The sequence below is a fragment of the Strongylocentrotus purpuratus genome, unplaced genomic scaffold (genome assembly GCF_000002235.5).
Source record: "Strongylocentrotus purpuratus isolate Spur 01 unplaced genomic scaffold, Spur_5.0 spur5_scaffold_7, whole genome shotgun sequence".
Lineage (NCBI taxonomy): Eukaryota > Metazoa > Echinodermata > Echinoidea > Camarodonta > Strongylocentrotidae > Strongylocentrotus > Strongylocentrotus purpuratus.
The window spans coordinates 4636669-4655677 of record NW_022145613.1 but is presented as its reverse complement, the minus strand read 5'-3'; the positions used below and the strand labels follow the sequence as shown (position 1 = coordinate 4655677).

The window sequence follows — 19009 nt, the reverse complement described above, 5'->3', positions numbered from 1 at the left end:
AATAGTAGTTGTTGTTGAAGTAGTAGTAGTAGTAGTAGTAGTTGTAGAAGTAGTAGTAGCATTAAAAGTAGTAGTAGTAGTGGGAGTAAAATAGTAGTAGTAGTTGTTGTAGTAGTATTAGTACTGTAGTAGTAGTAGTAGTAATAGTGGTAGTAGTAGTGGTGGAGGTGGTGATGGCGGTGGTGGTGGTAGTGGTGGTAGTGGTTGCGGTGGTGGTGGTGGTGGTGGTGGTGGTGGTAGTAGTGGTGATTGCCATACCTAATTAGGCGCCAAAACGGTATTCTGGCCTCATTTTGACCAATGGTATAGCGCGATTCTAATCATGTGAGATATAATAGTTGATGTTTAACGACTTATCGACTTATATTTAACCCATACAATGACTTGGACAGCGTAACAATGTCAGAAAACAATCAAATAATACAGTATAACTTTAGATAAAGGAAGGAAGAGCAACGGGGAACTGTTTGATTATAATCATTGAACTAAGAGTGGATTTATGAAAATTTAAGAAAATGCGTATACTTGGTAAATGAACATATATATTGAATTCCAAGTGTCGAGCAATGAATTTCCTGATCGTGATTTGCCTAATCATTTAACATTTACTTGTGAAGACGTCTTGATACAGTAAAATGGTCAATATTGGGTCAACAACACGTCACGGCTTACGATGAAAGTTTATGTTAGATATCTACGTTAATACGTGAATACGCACAACTTGGACAATCGACGATTGGCTATCTAACTGCTGTAAGCCGAGAATCCATTAAAGACTTTTCAATCCTTGTCTGATGGAGAAACTTAATTTGTCGTGAAAGCTTCCCCTCTGGTAATGAAATGATCTCTATGGTATTGCATGAGAGATTTTGTTTATACAATTAGTGCCAATTGCAGGATAGGAATGAAGAAGATGGCACGAGACGGAAATTGATGAAACGAAGAAAGGTACGTGGAAAAAATATGATTGGAAAATAATATTGTTGAAGAAGACGACATGAATACTATTAGAGAAGACGGAGCAGGAGGAGGAGGAGGAGGAGGAAGAGGGGGCAACTAGAAACGAGAGGCTCAATGAAATAGAGAATGGAACGTAGTAAACAGTGGCGTAGCTATTGCCCTCCCATAGAAGGGCCAGTTTAAGAAAAAATGGAATAGCGAGAGAGAGAGAGAGAGAGAGAGAGAGAGAGAGAGAGAGAGAAATAGGGAAGAGGGAGTAAGATGGTCGGTTCATCCTATCCCCTCCCTCGAGGACCTTAGGCCTTGGTCTGTCGCATAGCCAACCTCTGCAGTAAATCCCAAACCCGCCCCCTCCTAACGTCACTAGTGCCCCCCCCCCCCTCGATGGCTTGAGGTTAACTACGCCACTGTGATTAAATGATGGTTTAACGGAACCAACTTTTTAGTCCGGATGTTTTTGAGACAATCCGAGAGTGATTCGAAGAATAAATCAAATGAATTGAATTGGCAAAATAAGTGTTTGCCTTTTTGGAGGGAAATACACATGTTTTCGTAGATTAAATGCGATTGAAACGTGCTACGTCAAAGACACATAATGACGTGAATAGAGGTGAATGTTTCGCAACGGGACGATAATGTTTTTACCGAAACTCTTTTTTTTCGACAACATAATAATTATTGCAGTGGAAGAGAATGTTTAATGTTGGAATATTATATGAAGAGTGATTGGGGAAAAAAAGAAATCTACCGGTCAAGATACTGAAACAGAAACAGTTTTTTTACATTTTAGAATAGATCAATAATTATCTTTTGCACTTGAATTGAATGAACTATTCATAGCACAAAATAACACTAAGCCCATTGATGATAGGAGTGGATTTCTGCGCTGGAAAACTCACAAACCATCCCTCAAAACTTAAATTTTTCCTAAGTGATCTATGTGATCTATTTCCTGTGAGACTGTACATTTTTCTCCTCTTTTCATATTTTATTTTGATTTGTAAGCGCTATGGTACTTATTGTTTTTAGCGCTCCTAAATAGAAAGATAAAACAAGAAAACCTATTTTTGAAGGGCAAAAGCAAAAGTTCCCCATCAATCTATGAAAGAAAGTTGAATGACAATACAACAAATGTCAATGCTCTCGAAACTCATATTAGATTGTAATGAGCAGTGCCAAAATTATGGAGAGATGGCGGAGAGTGCGTAAAAACAGACAGAAATACATTAAAAAAAAAGGAGAAGTGAAGTTACTGACCCTTGGACGTCAGTGACAAGGAGATCAGAACCTGCTTCAGTAAATTCTAATTTGGTCGGAAAGGTCAACGATCTTCCATTCATAGAGATCTTCTACTCATCAAGACCTTTGCAGAGGTGTGGGCGTGGCGGGCGATGAGGCAAGGGTGCACAGGGGAGTCATTTGAAACCCCTTTTGCGTCCGCTATCTGTGGCGATTCACACAACACACAGCTCTCCTGTGACCGCGGTACAAACACCGTCATGGATCAAATGGATCTATTGTGACACGGTCAAAGTGACAGTCAACGCAGGAGCAAAGTTTTAAATGCTTGGATCATTTGCATTCATTATCATCTTGTGTCCAGTCCCGGATATCACGTTGACTGTCAAATAGCAATCACACCGAAGCTTGTTTTTAAAAACAGTTTTCACCTTTTGTGCATAGGTTGTACTAACATGGTCTCAATATTTTCTAAATGTGCGATTATCGGCATACATTATTCTAAAGTGTGGAACCAGTGCTTGATACGCCCCCCCCCCCCCACAAAAAAAAGTAATGGGGTGGATAGCAAGAATGAACGATTTCTTTTTTTTCCCTCTCTCCTTGCTATGATATTAAAATTGAAATATCTTGCTTCTCATTTCATTTAGGTCTTAGAGGCTTCTCAAGTCGCGGTTATGTTTGATGTTTAGGCATTCGACCTTAACCAGAAAAATGGAAAGAGTATGTCAAATTTTTCAAGAAAATGAGACAAAAGCTTTTTAATTTTAGCTGTATGATAGCTGCCATCGGGATTATATCTACAAGTAAATATTGTTATTATGCATGGAGGGTTTGTGAGAGCTTTTTGGCTTATGCGTGTTCCCTTTTCGTTGATGAACATTGATGGCACATCCTAATTTTAAAAAAAATTGCGGTAGAATTCCAGGAACAGTTTTCTTTTCTTCTCTCCAAAGTGAGACCTTTCTTACTCCAGTTTTTAATTCCCACGTATTGAGATTATTTGTCGTCGAATAGTTTGTTGTTTCTTTTGTTCTGTTTTAGCCATTTCTCCCCACATCTTTGTCCTAATTATTGATATCCTATTATCCAACCTTATTAAAATTCCGCCTTCTATCAATATCCCCGTCTTTCTTTGTTTGTACTATTTATTTCCTTTCGTATTCTTCTATTTCTAAATATTTTTTTACCATTTGCTTCTCTCTGCTATGGCATCTTCTGTGGCTTTATGTCTTGATGACTAGTGTCATCAATTTGATATAAACAAAATATGTTATATTTTTCGATGCGTATGGTAATTACATTGAAAAATTCTCCCGAATCAAACTTTCAAAATATTCGAATTATTTCTTTTCTCGTATATTAATGGATGGGGTCTGTTCAATATTTTACGCTTGGATGAACACTGGCATCCGATTGTAGATTTTATTTTAAAAACTTGGCTCTTGCAAGAAATGATGAGTTTAAATATGTTAATAGCTCTGTATATAGTCATAATTAATAAGACAAAACAAAGTTTCGTCAGATTTTGTTAACGAGATTTCCGCGGCCCTCCCGTGAATGTCAGGAAGCGAGGCCGTGAGGTCTCTTTGGAACAAAATTGTTAATATTACCTGGAGCAAGTGATAATATTATTTTCATGTTTGCTTACCTAGGGGGACGCAGTCGTTTCTTCATCCTGGACCCATCTAATATGACACGATCATGACTACTTTCGAAAAATCAATTCAAGGGCAATACCCTATTGTATGTCCCATAGAAACCATGTTCGGATGACGTAGTATGTCATCGTCAGTAGGGACTTTTAGATTTTCACGACGAGAACGTGGACTGCTCGTGTAACATCCTTTTAAGGCAATGTGACGTCACTGCCAGTGCCTTAAAATGACGTCACATTGCCTTATAAGGATGTTACACGTCGCGGTCCACGTTTTCTTCGTGCAAATCTAAAAGTCCCTATTGTGACGAAGGACACCGTTGCATTGGGATCGTGATCTAGATGTATATTACATGAAATAGTGATACACATATCTTAAAGGATATATGAAGTACGATGAAAGAAGAGGGGGATACTGATGACGTAGAAGAAGATAAAGGAGAAGGAAATAAATACTTCTTTACAACATGTAGTGGAGGATTCTGAAATTCAGAAAATGGGCGAAAAGAAACGTTGGTGTACGCCGAATTTCTGTGATCCCTGGATAACGTGTAGCGCTCCTTTTTCCATTTTAAGGGGGCGGCCGACTTATTTCATTCACTATGAGATGAAGATCCGCCCACGGACTCGCTGTAGCCTCGTGTTGACGACAAATTTCCGTTATGTTTTCTTTCAGAAAATAAATCCTGCCCTCTCGAGACAATGGAAAAATGTGCTGACGACAAGCAATGTATTCTCACTTCAGATATATGTAATGGACAAACAGACTGCTTAGACGAATCTGATGAATTTCATTGTGGTAAGTTAAACCGTAAGGCAATTACAAGAATTACATGGGTGAATTATACCAATGTGTCCCATTTTATACATGTTACAAGGTCGTTCGTTATACGCCACCACACCATTACTTACATGGTCTGTATTTCAGAAAGGAAACGTTAAAACGTGCCAGTAAAGACAAAACTTATATGGTTACATTTTAATAAAACTTGCATAATTCATGTTATAATTATAATAATGGGGATGATTGATTATGATGATAGCAATAGCGATAGTGATAATGATACGTATATAACTTCAGCCCTTCTTTATCTATTTTATGTTAATCATGCAGTCCGCAATTAACTTTTTTTAATACGGTACATGTATGGAAAACGACATTCATCTGTACAGTCATTTGGTCATAGGCATTAAATTGTATTGATAGAAAATAGTTAAAAACAAAAACAATAAATCAAATCATATTCAAGTAACTAACTGCTAAATTGCGGGTTCTTCGTCCATTGTTTCATCATTGTACTGCTAACTAATCAGTTTAACTACCCTGTATAACTGCAGGAATTATAACTTCGAATAAGTAAAATGCATCCAAACATCCCATCTTCTTACTTTCGTGTGATATTCTCCTTAGATACAGACGACTGTGCAGACAACCCCTGCCACAATGGAGGAACATGTAACGACATGGTCCATAATTACACCTGCACGTGCCTAGCCGGTTTTATCGGAGCAAACTGTGAAATAGGTAACATAGTCCAGAGAATGATTAAAACAGGGGAATGCGAACAGAATCGGCTGAGAGGCCTATTTATATTTTACTTAGTTGTTGTTGTTGTTGTTTTGTTGTTGTTTGAACTGATTTCTTAGAGGTCAATGCCTCGGGGAAACGAACGTTTCTGTAATTAAGAACTCCTTGGCTGAAAAGTAAATCGACACAGATTAATGATTACAATTCGCCTTTAAATTTTTCCGTATATTTTTCCGTATATTTAAGGTTTTATAATGGTGTCCTGTATTTAAGATATCGTTTCTTAGTAGTATTTCTGTACAGATGCCCCATGTAAAATAAACAAACTGAACTCTGAATGCAAGTAGGTAATAGCATAGCGCCATAGACACGTTAACGTATATTGATGTATATAATAGATGATGATTTGAAAGTCTCAATAGGTTAAGGGGACATTTTTAGGTCGTCTAGGAAACCCAAATGTCAATGGTCGCTTTTAAGAACTAGTTGTAATGTGTGATGAATCTTTTTTCCCCTCAATATCAAACACTTTCTCCTCCAATTGCATTAATCAATGATCGCCAAGTAAATAATCTGTAAGAATGTATACCTCTCTATCCTTCGCATCCCCTCTCTTCCTCTATCTTCTCTCTTTCCCTCTCCTCTTCCCCTCTCTATTTATCTGTCTCTCTCTGTCACACTCTCTCTTCTCTCCCCCACCTATCTCTCTGTTCAATATCCTGTTTCCTTGGTCTAGCCCTGTGCCATGGAGGGGAGTTCATGTGCCTTGATGGATCGGAATGCTACCGATCGTCCTGGCGGTGTGATGGTCTCCTCGATTGTCAAGATGGATCGGACGAATTGAACTGCAGTAAGTACATATTTGTTATACCCCTGGCACACCGACAATAGGCTTGCTCACCACACAGGAGACTCCAAGTCAGCAGTAGGATCACTCAGCTAGATATCCTCGGCTTCAATCATCAAACCAAACGAAAAATTGCATTTGATTTTGTCGATCATCTGTCAGTTTGGCGGTGTGACTAGGTTATTAAGAGAGATATTACTGGTAGATGTGGAGATTTTTTTTTTTTTTTTGGGGGGGGGAGCTTTCTCACTCTTTTTAATTTCACGTTAAAGTATATCGTAGATAAAAAGAAAGACAGAATATATATATAAATATATATATATATATATATATATATATATATATATATATATATATACATTGTCCTACTTCTTTGGAATTGTGTGTCCCTTACAAATTCATAGCTCCGCCCTTGATTATCAATACCCATTCAAGTTTGATAAGCACTGTGATATTCCTGTGATATCAATGTCTGACATAAATGAAATATACAATAAGCAAGATAATTATGATAAGCGGTATTTTATGGAAATCTGAAAGGCTTGTATGCAAATTAACGTGTTGTGTGGGCTGATGTCAAATCTCTGTAAAGCTTGATAAATCCTGCAATCGATCAACCATACAAATACCAAGGCACTAAATAATATTGGACCTGAATCTTTTTTATACCGATCATTTCTAAATATTTACACGGATACCTAGAATATTAGGAATGATATCGGGGCGTTTTTTCATACAAAGCATAATCTTTTTTTCTGTTTGTTTGTTTGATTTTTATTTGTTTACTAAAACCATGATAATGAGCTCATTGTAAATGGAAGTTGACCATCAGCAGCATCGAAATTATCGATGTTAGTTTTTTTGTTTTGTTCATAATTTGCTATATTCTGCTGATACAGTGACATGTAAGTTTCAAAATAGGTGCAGTCATGACGTTTAAATGCATTTTGGTAACTCTTAAATGGCAATCGACTGGACTTGTGAATTGAATAAAGACTGGTCTTCTACCGAGGTATTCAATAATGACCACAACGATCGGGAAGGTGATTACGTATTCAGATGCAGCAGAGTCTATTTATTTTCCTCCATTATTCAAATTTCACGGTGGTCATCAAATTGTATTAAGGTGTTTTGCACTCAAATGCCATTTTCCTTAAGTGAAGAAACGACATGCAAGTTCTTTGTTTAATTTCCTTACCTCATCATTAGGTTGAAACTGGAGAGAAAGAGAGAAGACTGAGTGAAAAGAGAGAGAGAGACAGAGATAAAAGATTTGTTTTAAATAGAGACTGAAAGAGAGAAAGTAGAGAAAACGTAGAGAGAGCGAGCGAGAGAAAAGTGGTGGTAAGGGGATATGGATACAGTATGTGGGGGGGGGGGGGGGTTGAGAAGTTCGTTGTAAACAATACAAAGGTCGGCAGATAGAGAGCATATTTTCTTCAAATGAACTAAAGATGAGCAAATATATAGAAGAAATAGTAATGGTGGAATACGTTTGTATCAGATTATGTAATAGATTAAATATAGATATCAAATGAACTTGAAATTAATAGGTATTGATGAATGCATTTTAAGATATACGAGAAAAATGATATAAATGTACAAAAGACAGAAAACCTTCATTGGACCATTCAAATTCAAGATTCAAAACTCTTGACCCTGTTTATGACAAAGACGTCCTTCTCATACCTTTATGACGTATTTTAGACGCCATTTCGGACACCGTTTTGAGTTGGATCCCAGCTTCTAACGGATCAGATTCTAATTGATCACCAATTCCTTTTGACGTATGTCAGCTTTTCAAGAAATGGAACAAAATCCTTTCAATTATAATGTCATATTTTATGTTCATTCCTGTCTGCGTTCATGTATCATGTATCCTCTTGAAATTGAAGTTCTAATTATATATCCAGGCCAATGCAGACGGCTTTATTTGGTCGCATCCAAGTAGCTGAACATTTGAACTTTATTTTGCGTTTCCTTTTCTTTCCATTTCTGCATCAAAATTCTACTGCGGATATATGATATGCAAGAATTCGCAACTGTTATTTTGATTTCATGTTCAATATGATTCTTATTTTAAGGTCATTATATTCTACATCTACGAAGATGTTATGAAATATTGAGAAATTAAAGAAACTGAATGTTTTTTGCCGTTGAATATTCACTTTGCTCTGTTTCCTCTTCTCTGTCATTTAGGCAAATTTGAGTGTGAACACGGTCAGATCAAGTGTGAGGATAATAAACAGTGCATTCCACCTCAATGGCCCGAATTCACAAAGCAAGGTTTGAGCTCAAACCTCCTTTTGTTTCGCCAAACCTCCCTTTGTTAGGTTTGTAAATAACAAAAGGAGGTTTGGCGAAACAAAAGGAGGTTTGAGGTCAAACCTTGGTCTGAGCTCAAACCTTGCTTTGTGAATTCGGGCCAATGGGTTTGTGACGTAGAGCTTATCAAGATTTCTGTTAAATATTCCCTGTTCATTTACCCCTTGTTCTTCTCTGTCATTTAGGCACCTTTGAGTGTGAACACGGTCAGATTAAGTGTGAGAATGATAAACAGTGCATTTATCCTGAATGGCTTTGTGATAACTACACCCACTGTTCAGATGGCAGCGACGAGACGACCTGCGGTATGTATGCCAAGAATGGATGTCCACTGTAAAACAAAAGAATAATATTAGCTGAAAATGTTACCGAAATAAGAGTAAACAAATAGAAAAATCTACGGTAATATCAGACATTAAGAAAATCAATGGTAGATTTTCAGATATTTCAGTGTTCCTGTGAAAAGACTTTATCTGATTAAAGTTTCTTTAAAAAGTAACTTGTAAAATGTTAACCTGAAAGACATTTTGAGGTCTTGCAAAAATATACACCTTTTCTAAATAACTGAATGTAATACTATTGCACTCAGTCAAATTACAAAATGTGTTGGCATACAATGCTTTGAACATGCTGTCCGTATGGGACTGCCTCCCAATCAATTTTAGATCTACATATTACTATTTCATTAAAATTCGAGAAAATATTCGAGTTATTCCAGATCTTCATTAATTTAAGAATTAGCCCCGAGGTCTCTCCTTCTGTAACATTTAACAGAATGATTCTATAAACGTGTCTGTGTGTCATGGTGAAGTGGTTCATTCACTTGACTCTTAGTCACATGATTTAGGGTTCGAATCACAGCCCAGTAGCAACGTCCCTAGCTTGGCTAGACATTAATCCATGGCCTTTATCCACCCACGTGTTGAATGTGTACCCGTACGATGCGAAAGTCATGAAAGTCTGCTCAGCATTGTGAGCGTTTGTAAACTGGCGCCCAGTCTTGCTGGAATGCTCCTCAGGGAGTGAAGAATGTGCATACATCGTGTGCGGGCAAGCCTAAATCCGATGACCAGTGCATTTGTATAGCGATTATAGAGACGTCGACGGTGTATTAATATCTGTATTAATCCAGCATGTTATAATTTTTTTACCATGCTCATTCATTTTCCATACAGTCCACGATCCATACAACATATACCTCGGCCAGGCGGATGATAACTGGGATTATTGCTATGATATGAATGGTACAAGGTGCCTCCACGATAGCCTCTGCTTCTTCCCTCATCAAGAATGCGATGGACATACAGCGTGCCCAAACCGCAATGATGAGTGGTTTTGTAAGTCGTTGCAATGTTATTTATTCTTTCTATCAGAGGCGGCTACCGCGAGAGGGTGTGTGTGCGTGTGTGTGTGTGTGTGTGTTGGGGGGTATAATAATAATATTAATATTTTAAAGTCCACTCCAAATTTTATTAAGTGACACCAAAAATAGGAATTCTTTTTGCCCAATTGATCGTGAGCCCGGCAGCCACTGAGCAGCGCCAGATCGACGTTGCTCTATCCCTTATTGTTGAACGCCAAACAAGGTAGCAGCAACTCCCGTCTTTTAACGTCTTTTGGTATGACGCGGCTGGGGTTCGAACCCATGTTCCGGTGAAAAATTGCTAAGTGGTCAATTTATAAACTATCCTAAACTTAAAACTAACCATAGTTGTAATTTTAGGATGATATTCCCTTAATCAGTTACCGATTAATACCAGTACCAATACCATTGCCCCTAAAATTAAATGTAGATATCTCAAACGTATTTTCCCTGTGGATAGTTTTTCAAGGTGTCAATTATGGCATTCCTGTTGAGAATATTTTTGAACGACATGAAACCCAAACGGAAGACTACAGGCCAACTAACTAGAGACAAGTTTCTAGTAGCTTTGCAATATCAAGAATGCCAAGAGTAGGACCCATATAGCGTTACCGTCATCAAAATGTCGAAATATGATAGTGTTTCCAACGTCGCTGATGGCCAATATAATTTGTTTTAAAAATGATACGATGTCAAAAAGAATTACATGAAATAACCGTGTGATGAAACTTTCCTTGCTGTCCGGCGATACTTCCAACTTTATCATAATATTGACAACATTTTGCGTTCTATGCTCATTCCGAAAAATATGAAAATAAGTTATAAAATGTCTTTTATAAACACAAATTCTAGAAAGGCATGATAAAAACTTGAAAACCTAAACAAAAAATTGTACTATCATAAATTGCACACCATTTTTAACAAGCATTTGACCGCTCAAGAGAAGTGAGATCATCGGAGGAAAAGTTAATGTTTACAAAAATAAAAACTAAGAAGTTGGTGTCGTCTAGATACTTACTCAACGATCGCCTTAAGAAGTTAGTTTTACAATTTTGTTTTTGTTTACTATTGCAGGTTGTCCCGATGGCCAGGCACCGTGTCAGTTTGTGGACATGTGTATTTCAATATCTGGTTTGTGCAATGGTGAATACGACTGCCCTGATCATAGCGACGAGTACGACTGCCCTGATTATAGCGATGAAGACAGTGACTTTTTATAGTAAACCGTCTCGTTTTATATTGCTCCCTCTCCCGTCTATCGACAACCAATCAAACACGTAAGTTTACAACACGGTAGCAGACTGCAACCATGAACTGGTTTAGTCAAGAACATAAATAGGGACTTTTAGATTTGCACGTCGACATAGGGGACTGCTACGTGTGACGTCCTTTTAAGGCACTGGCAAGACGTCACACGTAGCAGTCCACTATGTCGACGTGCGAATCTTGAAGTCCCTAATAATTATTTATGATTGACACGACGTCATTAACATGCATATTCATTGACCTCCTTGTTTATGTGCCCAATTAGAGGCTAACTTACAGCACTGCACATCAGCGATGCGATCTCCAGGGTAGAGAAACTGAATTTAAACTCTTTTAATCTCTTTGGTTCACCAGCTCTTTCCAGGTTTCTTATTTCTTTGGGAGAATTACAGGGTTAACCCTGAAAACTATGCATACAACTGCAAATCTTTTCTAGTAAGTCATAACTTATCGTATGAGTTAACAGAAGGGGTGTGACCAGGGGCGGATCTAGCCGGCGGCAAGAAGGGGGCCCAATTCATGAGAAATGAGAAATATTTAGCGGCGAATCAGCCAGCCGGCGAATAAGGGGGGGGGGGGGGGGGGGGGGGGGGGGGGGGGTAAGCGGACACTTTTTTTTTTTTTTTGGTCTCGAAATTTGAAAATTTGAAGAAAAAAATTTCGTTGGGGGGGGGGGGGGGTAAGGTCACTTTACGTTAGCCGTGGGCATAATTTTTTTTTTTAATTAAAAAAAACAAAAAACAAAAACAAAAAACAAAGGGGGGGGGTTATTTTTTTTTAGGGGGGGTTTACACACATAAAAATACCAAAGGGGGGGTTGAACCCCCAACCCCCCCCCCCCTGCGTACGCCCCTGAATGGTATACTAGTACTACAGTAAACCACCCCTAAATATTAAAGTTATGGACTTGTGTCGATTCAAGAACTGTGAGTTCATCTATCCTCCTACCTACTTACATACATACATATTGTACAGTTCTTTATCTATATCTATTGATAATGTCTTTTTGCTATTCATGTTCACATAAGTTGGCTGTTGATGTATTTCTTTATTTTTTATTCCCCCGACATACCCGTCAAACTACAATGTAGGCCTACTATCTTACTGTTCTCAAGCTAAATATGTATCAAGACGATTTTATGTAGTGCGCCATCTTTTGGTCATTTCTAATGTCAATGCTATTCTTCGTGCCTCTACATCGAGCTAGAACCTTTTCCATTATAGATTTAGCTTATTTGAAATAAAACATGTTTATTTTTGTTTAAGAATGTCTCCAATCTTCAAATAACATTATTAATACATACTTTTTAGGCACCACAAATAGTGTAAGAAGTCAATGAGAATTTATTGAAGGCTGTGTCGTGTTTTGGCGCCTCTTTCACGTCGTACATTAAAAACAATAACATATAGAGAACTGAAATATTCTTTTGTAGCAACCAAGCTATTTTAACACAAAAAAACCATCGTAATGGCCGTATGAAGGACATTATACTCGACAAAAATCGAATATAAATGGGAGAGTTACTTACTGTTCGTTTCATTTTCATTTCTTTCTCTTCCAGCTCTCACGGTTTACAGTAGATATATACTATATCAACTTTGAAGTGCCACTCCATGGGATTGATAGAGCCGTTGAAATTCTGCGTCCTCTCTATGTATTTATTTGTATTTATGATTACAAATTTGTCTGAGAGTTCCAACATGGTAATCGATGCTGGTATTGATGAAATAAATTATCTTACCTAGGCTAGCCAACTTTTTTTCTCGTAACAAACTGATTTTGATTAGTACGATAATTGTGAGTGTAATGCCTTGTAAACCTTCGAATGTATCATTGATTTATAGAATGCCAACTTCTACAAGTATTATGTTAAATGTGGGAATACATTTGATATTGTTCATGAATGAGGGATGCATGGGTAAAACTCGAATCGACTAGACTTCTTGTCCTTGTCTCGACAAAGGATTAGGCGGGAAACAATGCGAGCCATGTACAACTAAAAAAAGTGAACCGAAAAGGAAAAATAAGTGAGCATTTCATGTGTTGTTAATATTCTGTAAATCAATGAAGGTTTGTTTAATACAGTTAAGTTTTCAACTCAATTTGTGATTGACATGTAATTTATTTAGCATTTTGATTGCTTGTTTAAATAATTTGATTTCATATATATCCTGCTTTCTTCAAAAAGGCAAAATTACATTTCTACAATTATAATAATTAAAATGGATCATGAGAGTCAAGTTGTGTATTGCCTTCTTAGGACTGATTCCCTTTGAATATAAATCATTTTTTAAGCGTTGACAAATCCACAGAATTGTTTTTATGTAAAACATCTTTAGTCTTTGCTCAACTATTATAATTATTTTATAGAAGATGAAAAGAGTACCAGTTAATTAAAAGGTTATGTTTGACGTCTAAACGTCCTATTTACAGAATTGCAACTTGCGAGTTCAGTTTTCTTTTTCATAGACCCTGACAATTTATTCTTTTCTTTTGGCAGATTTATAACTGGGCTATTATTCCCGAAAAAATGCCCAAGGTCAAATATTGTTTGACACTCAAACCGGTCAAATAGCCCGGAGAATATTATCTCTCTGACTTTTATCACCGGGTATCTATTTATAGGACAGTTATCTTTGGATAATTACCCTCAGACAAATATTTTAAAGTCAATCATCTCAGGACGAGTACTCTCTATTACTGACATGGTGCGACCCTTTCCCAGTAAACTACCATGCGAGGAAAACTTCAACGATGTCGGAGCAAGTACTCCCGGACCATTTATCTCGACAGTTACCTTCAAATAATTACCCACTAACAAATATTGGACAATTCCCCGGATAAGTAATACCGGTAAAATATTCATCGGACAATTATCTCCAAACGAGTAAACCCGGACAACTACCACTTATGATAATCAAGCAGATATTCAATGCCAAATAATTATCTTAAAACAATTATTACTACAAGACAAATACCCCAAGGACAACTGACGTGTAGGAAACTTACGTAGAACAATAAATCATTCCAGGAAAAACACCCTTTTGAAAATGACTCAAATTAATCGAAAAAAGTACCTCAGAACTATGAATGTTTGGGTGGAGAACAATCCGGAGCGGTTGTCTGGTTTGTCTTTAGTTGTCTCGGGATTATTACCATTGGATACAAATAACAGTAATGTGATTTAATCCCTATGTGGTATAAGGTTTTATGGTATATTGTACAGGGAATGCAGGATTAACATGTATGTATATCCTTAAATGTATTACATAAAATCATCTCGTAATCTAACTACGGTACTATCATCTTATAGATCAGATAAAGGTCGTTTACAGAAATTAATTGTTGCTATACCGAATCATATATACATGAATATATTACATACGGGAAAATCCTCTTCAGTTCTAACAGTTACATTTACATATTTATTTTTTGTGTATATATTGAATTATCATTCGCATTTTTAGTGCCATATAATGAATGATTACCTGTCATATTTTATTACCGTTAATGGTTTTATTTATTACTATTGTGTAAATAGTTAATGATTAACTTATATACCAATTCTCCGAACTGTTCCTTATTAATTGCGGGTATACCTATTTCACAGTTATTCAGGAAGATGCCGTATTTAGGACACGACTCTACTCTTCAAAAGAGCCGTGTATCCTATACTTGCATTATATGTACAAGAAAAGCACTAAACCAAACTGCCGAAGTTTCAACTTACTTCGATAATACTGTACTACATAAAACTATATAAAACAAAATGATGTAATAGTTAGATGAGGTGAAAATATGTGATCACTTAAAAAAATAAAATCATATAATGTCATTTTGCGGTTGTCCAGAGCTCTTATGGTTTCAGAGTCATAGCTTTGGATAATCTCAATGCAATGCCCGGGTAAAATTAAAATCCTGGCTGGACTCATATTCGTAAATAGTTAATGATTAACTTATAACCAATTCTCCGAACTGTTCCTTATTAATTGCGGGTATACCTATTTCACAGTTATTCAGGAAGATGCCGTATTTAGGACACGACTCTACTCTTCAAAAGAGCCGTGTATCCTATACTTGCATTATATGTACAAGAAAAGCACTAAACCAAACTGCCGAAGTTTCAACTTACTTCGATAATACTGTACTACATAAAACTATATAAAACAAAATGATGTAATAGTTAGATGAGGTGAAAATATGTGATCACTTAAAAAAATAAAATCATATAATGTCATTTTGCGGTTGTCCAGAGCTCTTATGGTTTCAGAGTCATAGCTTTGGATAATCTCAATGCAATGCCCGGGTAAAATTAAAATCCTGGCTGGACTCATATTCATACAACCTTACCAATCATAGTTGCCAAATAACTATGTTCCATAGCCCATGTCCTTAGTTAACAACTGGCCTAGTAAGACTTTATGCATTTGGGCCAATACTAACAACCAAAATGATATCTCAAAAGAACAGATTTCAAAGAAGCTAACAGTTTAGTTTATGGCACATTCTTTTGTTAATAATAATTTTGTATAAATATGGATAATAGTACTATAGACATAGGAGAGTAATTAACTAATATGCTATTTTGAAATAAAGTATTGCAGGGAGATAATCAAAGTTTGATTTTTTTTTTTTAAACGTTTGACGATTTTTTTTATTTTTTAAGGACCGGGAGTTTCATATTTGATGTCCATATTAAACCTACTACATCCCTAGTCATAACTGAGTGGAAACAAATTCTTAATTATTCTATGTACAATTACAGTACTTTACCTCAAATTATTGAGTGAATATTTATATCTATCCTATAGAATTCAAGGGGAAATATACAATTACAGTACTTTACCTCATATTATTGAGTGAATATTTATATCTATCCTATATAATTCAGGGGGAAATATTCTGTATGGCATTATTTTGTGAGAGTAGAATAAATCATATCTTTGGATATATACATTGTGATTCACGGTAATATTGATGTCAATTGTCTTTTCTTGGTTATCTCTTTAGGTTATATCGGAAGAATGAATAAATGAACGAGCAGGGAGTCATGACAATACATTTTCTATTGCCCATATGCTTACATTTATCACAAATTAATGATGCAGAGCTCCCTTTCTGCTCCCAAAGATTCGCTTGTCAATTATACTTTCCCCTTTTCTTCCCCCATTCTCTCTCTTTCTCTCTTTCTCGCTCAATCGCCTTGGTGTCTCCTACTCCTAGAATCTGGTTTAAGGTTTGAAAAACAACTCAAGAATCACAAATATAAACAAATTATATATTTATATATTGTTTTTTAATAATTTTATTTCACCCTTAAAACATTAAATCACGCCTTTTAATCATGTTATTTAACTTTTCATTTTCCTCAAATGCAAAAAAACAGACGGAAATCATCTTTGATATCACATTGAAATGCATCTGGTTTGAATGATTTTGAGAAAAAAAAAAAAAAAATTACGAACACTTACATCTCATTGACCTCAAAAGAACAGTCGTCAGACTGAATTGAGTTTTTACTTTGATTAAATGAACAAAGAAATGGAAGAGAAAAACTGGTCAAAATATGACGAAGTGCTATTCTCCTCTATCAACGCCTCGCCAATATACACAACTTAATTATGACACAATAGACCAATATCGTGTGTATTGAAATATGATATCTAGTAATAGTATAGTCATATCTTTCAGTGCAAATATCCACACTCCGAGCTTGGGGAGACATGGGGATCTCCGAATGTATAAATGCATTCTGCAACGGTGCTGAGCACTTAGTTTACTATCCTAACAGAAAACAGGCATATGTTACCATGGCAACGCATTAAGAATAGCGCCCCAGGGTCCTATGAAGTGAAGTACTGAATAATATCCTCCGAAAGGAAAAGATCTGCATGTTTAAAGCAAGCTGTGAAAGCAAGAAACATTAAGAAGGAGAATCAAATAATATTCAAGAAATGAGAGAAAACTACTGTTTCGTCGATATGAAATAATGTGTGAGAAAAGGAGGATGAATGAAACATTCTGGAAAATGTTTCAAAATAACCAACGTAATGTATTACCGTGTTCAAAAGATGAGTAAATGATAGGGCGTGTGGAAGAAGAAAAAAAAAATCGTTGTAGGGTTCACCTGCACTGCAAGGTGATGATAACACTAATAATAACAAAAACAACAACTATGGTAATGATAATAATGATGATAATAATAATAATAATATTGATAATAATTATGATAATAATAATGATAATAATGTTAATAAATTATGTTATTATTGTAATAATTAAATTGATTATAATAATAATAATGATGTTACTTCTACTTCTAATAATGATGATGATAATGTTAACAAAAAAAAGATCTGTAATTTCATGGTGGAAGAGAGGAGAACTCAATCGGAAAGATGATCGCGAATTCGAATGAAAAATGAAAAGATCACACTAGTACAGTGAAAACATCTAACGTTACACCCCTGAACTCTAACATCATTCCAACATCTGTTGGATTACTGAAGTGAAGCGATCGATGAAGGAAACACGATTGATTGATTTATTGACCTGAGACCTGAGCAATATTGACAGCAAATGTCATTCCATTGTGTCAGTGTTAAATTTGACGCCACTTTTCAAGTCACAACTATCTATACTACACAGTATGGAAGGTGGCATGTTGTCAATCACACGTGATTAAGCAAGAATTGTTTGATATTTGAGGCTATGATTTAGAAGCAAATCTGCAAATGTAGACATAATAGATACTATCCTTTTTAAACGCACCATTCATTCCTTCATTCTTCTTTTTCTCGACGAGCAATGTTTTCCATTCAAACTATAGCAATTCAAACTTTTACAATAAAACATAAAACATGACAAATGCTAACTTTGTTACCAAAAGATACCAATGATGAATTAATTTACCCAATGAGTGCAAAGACATAGACATGGAGACTATTACTGTAGAAACCAGAGTTTGGATTCAATAGATTCTTTCTGTGTGAATATATATCTAAAGGTCAGAACGATTAATGATTCTTCTAGAAAAAAAGATAGTAGAAGAAAAGAAAAGCGAGAGTAGGAGAAGAGAATAATGCAATTTGAACCTTGGCAAAAAAGCGTAAACCTTGTTACCTGTATGCCATTGCCATCCTGCTTTCCAATTTAATTTGCAGGCCCACGGAATGTCAATGCTTATGAAGGATGGCTAGTTCTGCTCGCCGTTGCTATGGATACGGTAACGTAAACAAAATAGTTCAAATTGAAATCCGAGCGTATAACAGTGTACTGCCACGTTAGTGTCGCCGAAGCTAGAGAGAACTCGTGATTATTATGACCTTTGACTTAGATTCTTTTGTTTAGACATTACTTGACATTAAATGATGTGCGTAACTAAGTTTTAATCTCGGCCGTAATAATAACAAATCTGACCTCAAAGCAGAAAGATGTCAGAGAATAATTTGATTTACGGAGATGCACTAAAAATGATGTTATTCACCTTATATTATCGCACACATATGATGCTATAGATTATACACAATATTGTTTTCGATAAAGTTTTAAATTATCAGTTAGTTATCAGGTGAATTGTATTAATATTGCAAATATCCATATTTTGAATGTTTATAAAATAATTTACTCCGCCGAATATATTTAATAATGATAATAATATTAATAATAATAATAATAATATGTCTTGTTTACCCAGGTAGCCTCATTAGTATTCATACTGTTCTCCCTAAGGGCCCTGCAATCATATTATGTCATCGGACTCAGGCTTACCCGCACACAATGGATGCACATTCTCCACTCCTGGGGAGCATTCCAGCCAGGCG

The 19009-nt window shown here is 36.0% G+C and overlaps 1 protein-coding gene across 1 annotated transcript in view; it reads left to right on the top strand.

Annotated features, from left to right (window-relative positions):
• The window catches only part of LOC100891982 (low-density lipoprotein receptor-related protein 2), a 34228-nt gene extending 19113 nt beyond the window's left edge, over window positions 1-15115 (top strand). The window contains exons 3-9 of the mRNA XM_030974616.1: window positions 4533-4655; window positions 5268-5381; window positions 6121-6234; window positions 8742-8861; window positions 9732-9893; window positions 10994-11196; window positions 12748-15115. Of these exons, the coding sequence (XP_030830476.1) occupies window positions 4533-4655; window positions 5268-5381; window positions 6121-6234; window positions 8742-8861; window positions 9732-9893; window positions 10994-11139 (779 nt within the window). The 3' untranslated portion in view covers window positions 11140-11196; window positions 12748-15115. The remainder of the gene's footprint in view (window positions 1-4532; window positions 4656-5267; window positions 5382-6120; window positions 6235-8741; window positions 8862-9731; window positions 9894-10993; window positions 11197-12747) is intronic.
• The last annotated feature ends 3894 nt before the right edge of the window (window positions 15116-19009 follow it).